This window comes from Globicephala melas, chromosome 10 (assembly GCF_963455315.2).
Source record: "Globicephala melas chromosome 10, mGloMel1.2, whole genome shotgun sequence".
Lineage (NCBI taxonomy): Eukaryota > Metazoa > Chordata > Mammalia > Artiodactyla > Delphinidae > Globicephala > Globicephala melas.
This window is the reverse complement of record NC_083323.1, coordinates 81,547,212-81,559,872: the sequence shown is the minus strand read 5'-3', so window position 1 is coordinate 81,559,872 and position 12,661 is coordinate 81,547,212. Positions and strand designations below refer to the sequence as shown.

At 47.9% G+C, this 12,661-nt stretch overlaps 1 protein-coding gene across 1 annotated transcript; it reads right to left on the bottom strand.

Moving 5' to 3' along the window:
- Positions 1 to 1,966: 1,966 nt before the first annotated feature.
- BHLHE41 (basic helix-loop-helix family member e41) lies at positions 1,967 to 6,867 on the bottom strand. Its single transcript, XM_030830539.3, has 5 exons — positions 6,321 to 6,867; positions 6,122 to 6,185; positions 5,693 to 5,800; positions 5,256 to 5,367; positions 1,967 to 4,793 (listed from the first exon to the last, which is right to left on the bottom strand). Exons 1-5 carry the CDS (start codon positions 6,380 to 6,382, stop codon positions 3,697 to 3,699), a joined length of 1,443 nt encoding a protein of 480 aa, XP_030686399.1. The 5' UTR covers positions 6,383 to 6,867; the 3' UTR covers positions 1,967 to 3,696.
- Positions 6,868 to 12,661: the final 5,794 nt, after the last annotated feature.

The following is a 12,661-nucleotide window of genomic DNA, read 5'->3' as shown; positions in this document are numbered from 1 at the left end:
CCGTTCAGCGGCCATGGCTCACGGGCCCAGCCGCTCCGCGGCATGTGGGATCTTCCCGCACCGGGGCATGAACCCGTGTCCCCTACATCGGCAGGCGGACTCTCAACCACTGCACCACCAGCGAAGCCCGGCTCTATTCATTTCTGTCTAAAGTAAAAGCCTCTAGTCTGTCCAGCCTTGTCTTCCCAGAACCTAAATGGCAATCACCTCCCGTGGAGAGGTTCAGAATCGACCCGTGACATAGACGGGAACAGCCTGAGGCTTCTTTGACATACTTTGATGGGTAATAACAAAATGTACGGCCTGTATGGCTAGTAACAGAGAACTAAATGAAAAATAGTTTTCACAATGATAGGAACTAAAACTCCAGTCATACTTTAAAGAGCTATTAAAATGTAGTGTCTAGTGCCTTAAAAGTGTGCTTAGCTCTTTGCGGGAGGAAAGGATGTTTATCAGTTCAATATAAACTTTGCTAAGAGATATGTGTATGTAAAATTAATTCGTGTAATACTATACGTGTAAAATATTATTGACTCAAGATTCATATTTGTCGTATATTGAAAAATCACATATAATACAAAGGGTTTAGGCTAAACTTGACTGCTCTAGGTATAGAATCCTCCTTAGCAAATTATAATGACTCCAGTCTTTTGGTTCATTAAAATAAATCAATGACCAAAATAACATTTTTCAGATGCAATACAGACAATATTATTTTGCAGTTCTATCCTAACTTTATCCTATTACTATGCTAGTATAGAGGCATTTGGACTAAACAACTAATCTATAAAATGTGGTCCAACCCTAAGGTTTTTTGTTTTATTATACCAAAATCATACAAATGCTAAAACATTTTATTATCCTCTGACTTACTTTGCATCTTTTTTGGCTATGAAACACATGATTACAATATGACATTAACATGTAGCTCAAAATATTTAAAATCCTACTTTTTTCCATTATTCTGGTTTGGACAGAACATTTTTCTAAAGTTCAATAACTTACAATGCTCAAAAATCCTACATGGTTTTGTAATGTTAATTTTTATTTCCTTTTCCTGTGATTTATTCATGATGTTTCATGAATGCTGCCCAAATTCGGTTTATTTGGTTCAAGATGCTGCAACGGGAAGTAGGTCACTGACTGGGGGATACAACAGACCTGGCCTCTAGAGCTGGCTCCAGGTAGCTTTGTGGCCTTGGGAAGATATCTGATATCTCTGGGCTTCATTTCTCTCATATTTAAAAGGCAGGGGCTGGACAGCTGATCTCCGAGGTTCCTTCCGGCTCCACTTTCTATGACTTGCAGTTTGGTTGCCATAAAGTCAGCAGAGGGAGCACTTTTTCTACATCTCATAAATTTTGACTATTATTTCAACACCTTTCAAAAATCAAGGGGTTTGTGAAGAACATTATTGAAACTAAATATTGACAATCTTTTGCACAGTTGGTATCAAATCACAAATTTGATTATAAACTTGAGAAAAGTCTAGAAATAATTATTTCTGTTCCTTGAATTCCATGATAAAGTCCCACAAAAGAATTATTTTATAAAGGCTAAGAAGCTAAAATATACCGAGAAATTAACCACCCCTAAGTGATAGAGTATCTATACGGGATCCAGTGAAAGAGAAGCACCAGACCACACAACAGAGGCTACCTGGTGTCAAAGATGAAAAGCTCCATCAGTCATAAAAACATTAGCAAACTGGGTCTAACATAAACCATGGAAGTGACTGGTGGGTTTTTCTTTTGCACTTTTCATGTAGATACATTGGGAACAACCAAGTAGACACAGCCAGAGCCTGGAGGCTTGCAAGAGATTGCAAATGTGTGATATCAAACCAGTGACAAATAAAGTTGTGTATCTGAGAACCTAAATGACTTTTATCCCTATATTCATAGATTATCTTAAAACTATCCGAGCATTCATTATATCTTTTTAATTATTAGACAATCTCATAGCGTACGTATATTAAAGTTTTTATTCCTTAGTAAGAATTTTAAAATCACAAAATAGCGTGGCAATATTAATTTTAGGTAATAGAATTTGTGGAGTGCTGAAAATACTAGAATATAAAGATAATTTCTAGTTTATCTTCACATACTAAACTTTTCTAAACCAGCTGGTTTCTTGCAGACAGTGTTTATTTATTTTTTTTAATAATTTAAGACAGCATAAGCTTGTACCAAGCATAAGCATTGTAACAAAAGTGCAACTTTTCAGCAAATCCTCCCCCAAAGATATTTTAACTCAAAATATCATTAGCACATATTTTCTCCCTACAAAAATAGCATGTCAGACATCATTAATTGGATGTATTAACAACTATGTACATAAGAGCCACCTTGTAGGCTAAGAGTTTAACGTTGTTTAAACACAGCGTTTGAGGCAAACAGTAGCAACAGCAGCAGCAAATGCACCAAACTGACTAAAAGACCCAGATATTTTCTTCACTCATAGTCAGACTGTTGTGTCTCACCCCTTACATAACATTCAAGTGAGATTTCTCACAGTGCTACCTTGGCAACAAACTAAAAATATCTAGACAAGGTCTTGGTTTAAGCCTTATTAAAAAAGCTTTCTTTGTGATTATCTGGTATCTGGTTTGGTCTCCAGAAAATACATAGACTTGGAGATAGGAAGGCCTCACAGGGCTTCATTCCACATCTTTACAGCATTTCCAACCCAAACGGACCAGTTTAATGCTTTCCTCCTCCACTCTTGTGAATTAACAGAATATAGGATAAATCAGTTTGGACTTGTTTTTCTTTTTTTTTTTTTTAAAGTTCAGCGCACATTCTTTTTTTGTTTTTTAACACCAAGATGATATAAACTTAGAAACATGATGGATAAAATAATGACAGGGTGAAAACAGATGCACTCAATTTCATATATATATATATATGAAATTAAGATGAGTTAATTGATTCACGGTCAATTTCTCAATAAAGTGCTAGCAAATGTACTGAGAATGACTCTGGCCTTCCTCATCCATCTCCTTCCCTGACTTAGTTCTGACGTTGGCCCAACTCCGCATCTCCTTAAACAAGCGCAACTTACTAAGAGACCATTCACACCACTTCAGAATAGGTTGCAACGTGAGCGACTGCATCCTCACCGCTTCCTCTTTGAAAAATATACGCCTCTTGAAAAGCTGAACATTATGAAATACTGAAGACTAAGTTGAATTCTAAAAGGTCCTCCTTCTATTTGTGGAAATCTTCCTAAAGCAAGCAGGACAGCTTTGAGACGCAGGCAGACAGCAGCTACCTGCGGTTCCACGTCAGCTCCTCCGCCACCTTTCCCCTACCCAGCGAGCTCACTCGCTGAGCAGACCCTTCTCACTTCCTCGAGAATTCGGTCCTATATTTTAAAAGAAAATGGAACGTGGCCTAAAAGAAGGCAAAACTTACTACGGGGAGTTCTTTAAAGAAAAAAGAATATCTATGAGGTTCTTGTACAGCTGGTGGGAGAAGAAAGGGATGTTAGTGTGTGGAGGTTGGTGGGCGGTGAGGGATGAGCAAAACAGGAACTCCAAACGTACACAAAACACCTGTGGTTTTTTTGCTTGTTATGTTTTGTTTTCTTTTAAGCCCGTCGTGCATCTCTTACACTTCCTCCCTTGAAAACGTTAAGGGTGTTTTAACTTATGATTCCGCGTGAACCCGGGTCCCTTCTAAGCGGAGCAAGGATTCAGGGGGTTTCCTTTCCTGGCTGCGAAGGATCTTCCCGAGCGGAGCTCTCCGGGTTGCCCGGCTCGCTGCGGCCGGCGAAGGGCAGGTGGGTGCGGCCGTGCGGGGGCGGGGGGTGCAGCGCCCCAGGGGGCGCCACCTCGTGCGGCAGGAGGGTCGCGGCAGCGGCGGCTGCCGCCTTCTCGGGAGGGGGCGACAACACGGAGGACAGGCAGGGGAAGGCGGCGGCGGCGGCAGCGGCGGCGGCGGCGGCGGCGGCCGGGGCGGGGATGCCGGGGTACAGTAGTGGGAACGGGGCGGCGGCCGCCGCCGGGTACAGGTACTTCTCCAGGCCGCTCTTGTCCAGGAAGGGCTGCACGTAGGCGGCGGCCGCCGAAGGCGAGAGGAAATAGAAGGGCAGGCAGAAGGGGGCCGCGGCGGCCGCAGGCTGCGCGAAGGGCGCGCCCCCGCCTCCGCCGAACGCCACCAGCGAGCTGAGCAGGGCAGCGTCGGGTCTCAGCAGCGCGGCCGGGGCGGCCGGGTCGGGCCCCAGGAGCGCGGCGGCCGCCGCCGCCGCGCCGCCCCCCAGGCCGCCGCCGCTGCGGGAATCCAGCTTCATCCTCTTGGGCGCCGGCGAGTCCTCCCCGGGGGGCTCCTGCTTGATGGTGACGCGGCTTGCCCCCGCGCCTTTGCCCTTCTCGCGGTCCGGCCGGGCCTCGGCCTCGCCGCCGTAGCCGCTGTCGGTGTCCGTGTCGTTCTCGGCGGCGAGCTCGGCGCTGGGCTGAGTCCGCTGGATGACCGGCACGCAGTGGGCGAGGGGCTCCAGCTTCTGCCCGGCGCGCTCCAGGCAGGGGGCGGCCCCGGACCCGGCGGGGGTGGCGGCCGAGGGCACGCCGGTGCCTTTGCTCAGAGGAACCTGTTGAGTCAACAGCTGGGGGGTGGGCAAGAACTGGGTGGCCACGGCGTGCAAGTGGTTGATCAGCTGGACACACCGCGGCTCCCTGGGCGTCCAGCTCTCAAACCGGGCGAGGTATTGCAAGACTTCTTTGGCGCATGTTTGAAATCCCGAATGGAACGCATCCAAGTCGGACTGAATGGGCGATTTCAGAGATCGCTCCCCTAGGATGAGGAAGGGGTGAGGGGCGGGGGTGGGGAACAGAGGAGTGGAGGCAAGAAGAAAAATACCGACGTTAAAACATCTGCTTATCACGTGGGCCCTGCATTGACTAAAGTGATCTCGGTTTTTCCTCCGTATTCGAGTGATATAAGCCACCGGTTGCCCAGAGGTGGGAGGAGTGGGGAGGGGGGGAGGCGCTCTACTCCCGCTGAAAAACCGAAGTGGAGAGGGCGCAGCCGCCACTTTAAATACAAATCTGACTCCTCTGAGTTCGACTGAAAGCCTTTAGGATGCTTCGGGAAATGGGCACTTTCCAGTGAAGGGAAAGTGTAAGCAATTTAACAAATGAAAGTGAGCCCGTGGGCCCCAGGAAGGAGGTGGGGCTGGGGGAAGAGTCCTAACACTGCTCCTCTGTGGGCTGCCCGGCTTCCTCGGGGTGGGCTGGCTTCCCTGAACTGACTTACCATTCTGTAAAGCAATTATCTTCTGATGCTGCTGCTCCGTTAAGGCTGTTAAAGCTTTTAAGTGTTTCAAAGTTAATTCCAAGACCACTGCTTTCTCCAGGTGCCCCAGAGTCTGCAGTGCAAAAAAAGAAGGGGGCACTTGGTGACTTAAAAACACACATTTGGCTTCACTGGCTCTCCAGTCAGCACATCAACTTAAGCAAACACTTTGAAAGAAGTACTATTCCTATACTTCTTGAGCTTTCCACAATACAGGTTATAAATGATTTCTTGCCTTCAGTTGTGAACACCTACTCTTGAGTTTGCAGGAAACTCTACCCTCTATAGCACAGGTTGTAAGGAATCTGATATTTACATTTATTCTTATATCCTGGGAGTAGTACCAGGCTATTAACACGCCCTTGGAGAGCGGCAAAGAATAAAAATCTGCATCTTACTGTCAACTTTAGATGTTCAGGCAGTAAGTCTTTCAGCTGAGCGATGCATTCATTAATTCGGTCTCTTCTTTTCTTTTCTATTAATCTGTGCGGTAATTTGTAGGTATCCTTAATATATGAGAGTCATGGAAGAGAGAAAACAATAAGCTAAACATTCATTTACTGGATATTACAATACCGCCGCCCCACCACCAAAAAAAAAACTGTGAGAAACTATGCCCAAGACAACTCTTTCCTCTGGACTGTTCTGAAATGCAATTTAAATTCAGGTATGATGTTTAATCTCCCCTTGAGAGTATCCCGCAAACCACTTAAAATTCACAGTCGGGGAAGCTGGAATATATTTGCGGGCAGAGCTTCGCTGTGAAATCAATGGCCCTAATTAACTATCCAGACAGGTTATGAGGAACATCAGAAACTTACACTTACCTTGCTGTCGTCTCGCTTCATGCTCCTTTTCGGCTTACACATATACAAAGAGGGATAATCCAGTCTGCAAAACAGAAATCAGCATCAGGCATCCATTCGGGGAGGGGCTCTGCCCTCGCCCGCTCCATACCACTTTCTGGAGAAGAAAAAAATCAAACTGAAGCCTAGACAGATATTCGCAAGGGTGCGTGCACCTTACCCTATAAAATCTCTATGTTCCAGTAACTGTCTCTCTTGCAAATGAGGAATTCCTTCGTCCATGTTCCACCGCTGTCCGTTTCCTCTGTTTCGATTTTTGGGGTTCTGTTCTATAATCTGTGGGACGGTAGCTTTGGGAGATCTTGGGGGGATCTGTACGTCTCCAGTCTCTCTCTCTCTCTCCCTCTCTCCCTCTTCAGTGCAGTGTTGAAAGTGTGAAGCGGTTGGTCCCCTCCTCCCACCGTGCTCGGTCTCTCGCACACACACGCACACACACGCACGCACACTCGCGCCGGCCCCACTGCGCTGGTAGTTTGCTCTCACTCCGGGCAGTGTTTGGCCACAGGGCACGCGCGTCGCCGGCCAGACCAGCACCCAGCTCACGTGCGGAACGTACCATCCGCGGTCCAGCCCAGAGGGGGGCGGGGGAGGAGGGGCCGGGCCGGGAGGGGGCGTCTGGAGAAAGCTGCGAGGGAGGGCAAACGGCGGGAGGGGGCGGGGACACCTGATCAGGGCCACCGGAAAGGAAAAACAACTTCAGCCAAGCTATTCATCTTCCCGAGGGCGGTGCAGTCAGCTGGGGGAGTGTGTGTGTGTTGGGTGGGGAGGGGGGGCGCCGGGGGGTGCAGGGCAGCCAGGGCTTCCTCGGCTCGGAAGTGCGACTCCCTCAATCCGTCCGTCATTGCGGTTCAGGAACGTGAACGTGGCTTTTTGCTTTTCCACCGACTGTGCTATTGGTTTGGACCAGAAAAAGGAAAGAGAAAGAGAATTCGCGGTGGGTCAACTTCAGTCCCAAAGGACAATTTGGAGACTTGTTTGCTCACCAATCGGTTGCCGGCGGGGACCCCTTAGCCCTGATTGGAGGTTGCCCCGAAAGGGGACAACTTGAAATCCGCTCCCTGAAGGATTTAAAATAAACGAAAATGTAGCCAGTGGGTCAGAATGTCGCAATCCAAGTGTCTTTCGGCCACACAGTGTCCCTGGGCCACCCAAACTTCCCGCAGCAGCCGGAATTGCGGTGCCACTAATCACAGCCGCAGATGACGACGTTTGGGGCCTCAGGCTCTCCCCGAGGAACGCGGCAGGGAGGGAGGGGGTGAGGATGGGGTGGCACGAGAGGGGCTACCGCGGAAAGCGATGCAGCATTATCACTCGCTGGCTAAACTCCGCCGTGCCCCGGGTGGCGATGCGTGCCTTCCCCGCCCCCTCCCCCCTCGTGTGATAAGCGACTCCGGGAGTGTGCAGAGCCCACGTTTACTACCGCTGGCACCTCCAAAGCCTCCCTCCTTAATCTTGTCTCAAACGGGTACCAGCACAGGGCCAGCAACGTGATCCGACCTGCAGCTGCCACATCACTGCGCGGGGAACCCGTGCGCGCGCGCGCTCGCCCTGCAGCCGCGGCGCCCGGCGCGGGGAAAGCACAGGCCAGCACCAGCCGGGCTACCTTTCCCCAGAGCCACCTCGGGAGCATGACTCACTGCTAGTGAGAGTTACCGGGAGGTGCCCGCAGTTGCGCACTGCCCCTGCCGCTTGGAACGGCGGACTGCAAGGGGCCTTGGAGGCCGGGGGAAAAGCGCGTCCTGCGGGACTCCCGGGTCTCCGGTCCCGCTGCCGCCGCTCGGCTCTGCCAGGGCGGGGATGGAGAGAATAGATATTAATCTCTCTATATACAGGTAGATAGATGGCAAACCAAACGTCTTTCCTTCCTGCATTCTCCCGGGTGATCCCCGAAACATTCTTTATTGCCAGTGGCGCGTGAACCAAGGGGAGAACTACGCCGAATGCACGCGCACCAGGGCGCAGCAGGGACTGGGGCCGTCGCTACGTGTCCCACGGCCCGCCCCGCCGAGCGCGGGTTCCGGGGACGGATCTGGGTCGCGGGAAGCGGCGGCTGGGAGGAGGTCACGTGTCTGCCGGAGTCGCGTCTCTTCCCAGCCTCCAGGAGCAGCCGGGGCCGCGGCAGCGCTGCTGCAGTCTCCCGAGTCCTGGGCGGAGACGCGCCGCGTCTGGCTTCGTGACTCCGGAGGCGGCGGCGGCGGCCCAAGCTCACCCCCGCGTGAGGAGACGCTCGCGGTCCGTCCACTTCATCTGCTTAGAGGGCCCTTTAAGGTCTCTCGACTTTCTCCAAGAGGGAGGCTTATTTGCACCAAATAGGCAATTTAATCATGATAATGCTTAAAAGAAAAAGTATTTTTTTAAATCCTAATTCTACTTTATACCTAGAGCCAGCCTTTCTCTTGTTTTCAAGTGATTAGGTGATTAATTCCCTTTGGTGGGGAGGACAATTTGTAGTCCTAAAAGCGGCATACCCCTGCAGCACTGTATCGTTTGGTCCTCTCGTTCTAAATTGACACCCCTCCCCCCAAAAAAAAGTAGGGGGGGGGGGTAGGGATGTCGTCAAGGTGAATAATTTAAAAAAATGAAATACCAGCTCCCCTTATAGGTTTCTGACGGTTTGGAGAAGGAAGAGGGTGTAAATATAAGTATGGCTGGAGTATTTAGTGAAAATGAAGTGAAGATTGGATCACTGCATCTTGGCTTTGTCGGTAGAGCGGACCAGACGCAAGTCAGACAGCTCATCAGGGCAAACCTTAGGGGGCAAGTCTGGGGCAGACTCTAAGGCAATAGGAGAAATTGGGAAGGAAGTCTAGAAGATCAGAGGTGTTAATTTTGGATGTAAACTTCCCGTAATTCAAAGACAAAGAGGCCTTGCTGCAAATGAAGCCTTTCCTGTTACCACTCTTATCTCCCCTCTCCCCATGTGTTCTGTTCCAACATTTCTGTTTTCTCTTTCACTCCTTTCTTTTTCTGACACCCAGCTCAAGCTGTAAGTGGAGTCTTTTCTAATGTTTGGTCTCCTTTGTTATCCTCAGTCCTTCTTTTCTTCTTCTTCCCTGTTTCATGCCCACCTTTTTATTCTTGTTTCCCTTTTACTTTTCTTTTTTTTCACCTTATATTTTTCTCTTTCTACCTTTCCCCCCATTAAATGTCTGCTTTTCCTCTTTCCCTATAGCTTTCGTTCTCTTATTTGCTTTTTGTCTTTTTCAGTTTCTCACCTTGATCACTCTTCTTGCTATTCACGCCCCTTAAACTTGAGTCCTATTCTTTTCTTTCTCAGACTTTTGCCTTCTGTAGCATCGAGGCTCTGAATGTCCCTTTGCTGCAAGGAGGATGTAACAATAGCTGACAAATATATAGCATTTAAGATTAGAGTCCAGACACCATTCTAAGGGCTTTTAATATAGTAACTCACGAATCCTTTCCACAATCTTATAAGGTAGATACTGTTATTGTCTCCATTCCTCAGATGAGAAAATAGACACATAGGGAGATTACAAAATATGCCCATGGTCCCAGACCCAGGATTTAAGCACAGACAGTAGGCTCCAGTGTCTATGCCCTTCACTATTACCGCCTGATGTGAATAGGGAGGGCCGAGATCTAAATGTTAACTAGCTGTTTCAGGGATGTTTTTTAATTTACCAGTGTGACTGTGCACATTTTTTGTAGTGTGTATGTGTGTTCAAATGTACTGGAGCTCATGGCAGAGAAATAAAAAGGTATGAAAAAAAGAAGGGTGGCAGTGTTTTGTCAGTAATTCCATTGGCATCTAGCTCCAAATGTATTGATTTAAACCCAAATATCTTAATTAATTGTTATAATTTCATACATATGGACAGATGGAAGTACAGTTTAGAAGAAGGCTAATGATGACCAGCAGTTCATTTCCACTGGGCAAACTAAGCCAAACTCTAATGTGAAGGCTCAGGTTAGTAATAGGAAAGTTCACCTGTGGTGAGGTTAGAAAGGGAAAAAAACTCCCCTGTCTAACAAAGGAACAGAAGACTAGAATGTCCTCTTTGGGTATGTTTAAAAATAGGTTGAGTCTTATCTTTTCAGGAAGGTTTAATACTGTCCTGCTGAAAGCCAAGGAGCTGCAAGATGAGCCCAAAACCCCTTTGAGCCTATAATTAAAGAATTCTGTGATGCTTTGATTTCAATTAAAGATACCCATCTTTCTCCTTTTAAGGGTTAGGCTGGGAGCTGCTTCCATTGCTTTCTTTTGGTTAAGTAGGGAAATCACTACCTATAGAGACTCTAATTAAAGGAAACACCCCAGGTCCCACCCCTCTCCTCTCACCCCTGCCTAAGTATTCTAAGCCCGACACTCATTCTAGTCACCTTGTGACTTTGCAAGTTCTTATCGTGTTTGCTTGCAAAGTCTTGAATTTCCAACAGAAAGCAAACTCTCCTGGGAGCATTAACGTTTCCATGGAGAAGAGGTTTTCTGCCTTTTTAGGGTTCTACAAGCCTTACCACTCTCCTGGAGAGGTGACTAGGGTGTTTGGGATAAACTACCTGTGCATCTCTAATGGCTTTAAAGGCCCTGGATCTGCCCAGGGGTGTGGCGTCTCCTGCCTGTACTGCTGTAAAGATGTCCCATCAGGTGTGCAGATGCCTTTCTTCATCACCTCTGTTTTGGGTAGTGGACAAGAATTTAGTCATTCTACATTATTTTACATCAAAAACTTCATCAGTCAGTGTAAGAAAATCTAAAAGAAAAAGTTTAGGGTTGATGCTAAAATCAAGGTGGGGACCATGGGGGGCAGGGACCAGAGTGGGATGATAGATCAGGGATGTGTGAAGCTCCTTGGAATCCCTCCTTTGGGCGTGCACACTGCTGTCACTGTTAGTGTTTTCAGGCACACCGCTGGAGGAAGGTACATCGCCTCACAGGAGGATCTTAGGAGAAGAGAAACCCCACTGCTATTCACCAGAAGCCAAATATGACTTTAAACCATTGATAACGCTATTTGCTAAAGGCACCAGATTTAAAATCCCAGAATAGAAGGCTGGCTTTTCTAGTTGCATCTTCAGTAAATTAGCACAAGTAACCCTATTTATAATCCCTTCCTTTCTTTCTTTCTTTCTTTCCCTCCCTCCCTTCCTCCCTCCCTTCTTCCGTCCTTCCTTCCTTCCTTGCTTCCTGGCTGAGTTGTGTCCGGGTCTTTGTTGCTGCAAAGTTGTGGTGAGCGGGGGCTACTCTTTGTTGTGGTGCGCGGGCTTCTCATTGTGGTGGCTTCTCTTGTTGTGGAGCACGGGCTCTAAGTGCACAGGCTTCAGTAGTTGTGGCACACGGGCTCAGTAGTTGTGACTCGTGGGCTCTAGAGCGCAGGCTTAGTAGTTGTGGCGCACGGGCTTAGTTGCTTTGCGGCATGTGGGATCTTCCTGGACCTGGGCTCAAACCCGTGTCCCCTGCATTGGCAGGTGGATCGTTAACCACTGTGCCACCAGGGAAGTACCCTGTTTAATTTGTAAAAGAACTTCAGGGGCTTCCCTTGTGGCGCAGTGGTTGAGAGTCCGCCTGCCGATGCAGGGGACGCGGGTTCGTGCACCGGTCCGGGAAGATCCCGCATGCCGCGGAGCGGCTGGGCCCATGAGCCATGGCCGCTGAGCCTGCGCGTCCGGAGCCTGTGTTCCGCAATGGGAGAGGCCACAACAGTGAGAGGCCCGCGTACCGCAAAAAAAAAAAAAAAGGACTTCAGTCTTTCTGTAGACTATCAATTAATGTGTTTTTGTGGTTGTAAACATACACATGAATCACATTTTATGTTTATGTAACATTGCTCAAGAAGTTTATACACTTATCAGTCTTTGCATAGCAACACAGAGCAGGTATTATTAAGTATAGGAAATGAATTTTATTACTGCTGAAATTATCTGTAGTTTTGTGATTATCATAAACACTCATGCATGTGGTCCCGAATTTAACATATGCTCAATGTTCCTGGAGTTCTTACATACAAAAGACAACTAGGGGAGAGCCAAGTCTAAGACCACTGTAGGGGGATCTCCCTGGCTCTTCTCTTCGTAAGTATTTGCCTGTTCCCTCCCATGCCCAGGTGCTTCTCATACTGATTGAGGTTGATCCAGAATGAGACCGAAAAGTAGAGTGAGAAGCAGATGACAAATCCATAAGGATTTCCACAAAGTCATCCCTGCCTTTTTCTGGGTTCTCCTGGCCTAGCTGTATAGTGGAAACAAGAGAGGCTGCATGAAGAGGGAGCCTTTTAACTCCTGTGTTTCCCTTGTCACTGCTGATGAAAATCCTTAGAAATGCTTCAGAGAGATGCATGTTTGCGTTATTGCGAAACACAAATAGGAATAAGATGTACTAGACAGCCACTTACCTCACCTGCCCATTAGGGGTCCTTGAATCCATTTTCAGATGGTGTCCACCCAGTGCAGAGAGCTAGCTGTAATAGACTGGTACTTTATAAAGGCAGCAAAAGACTAGATTTAACCTACACTTAGAACTATTGGCATAAATTTTATTCAATA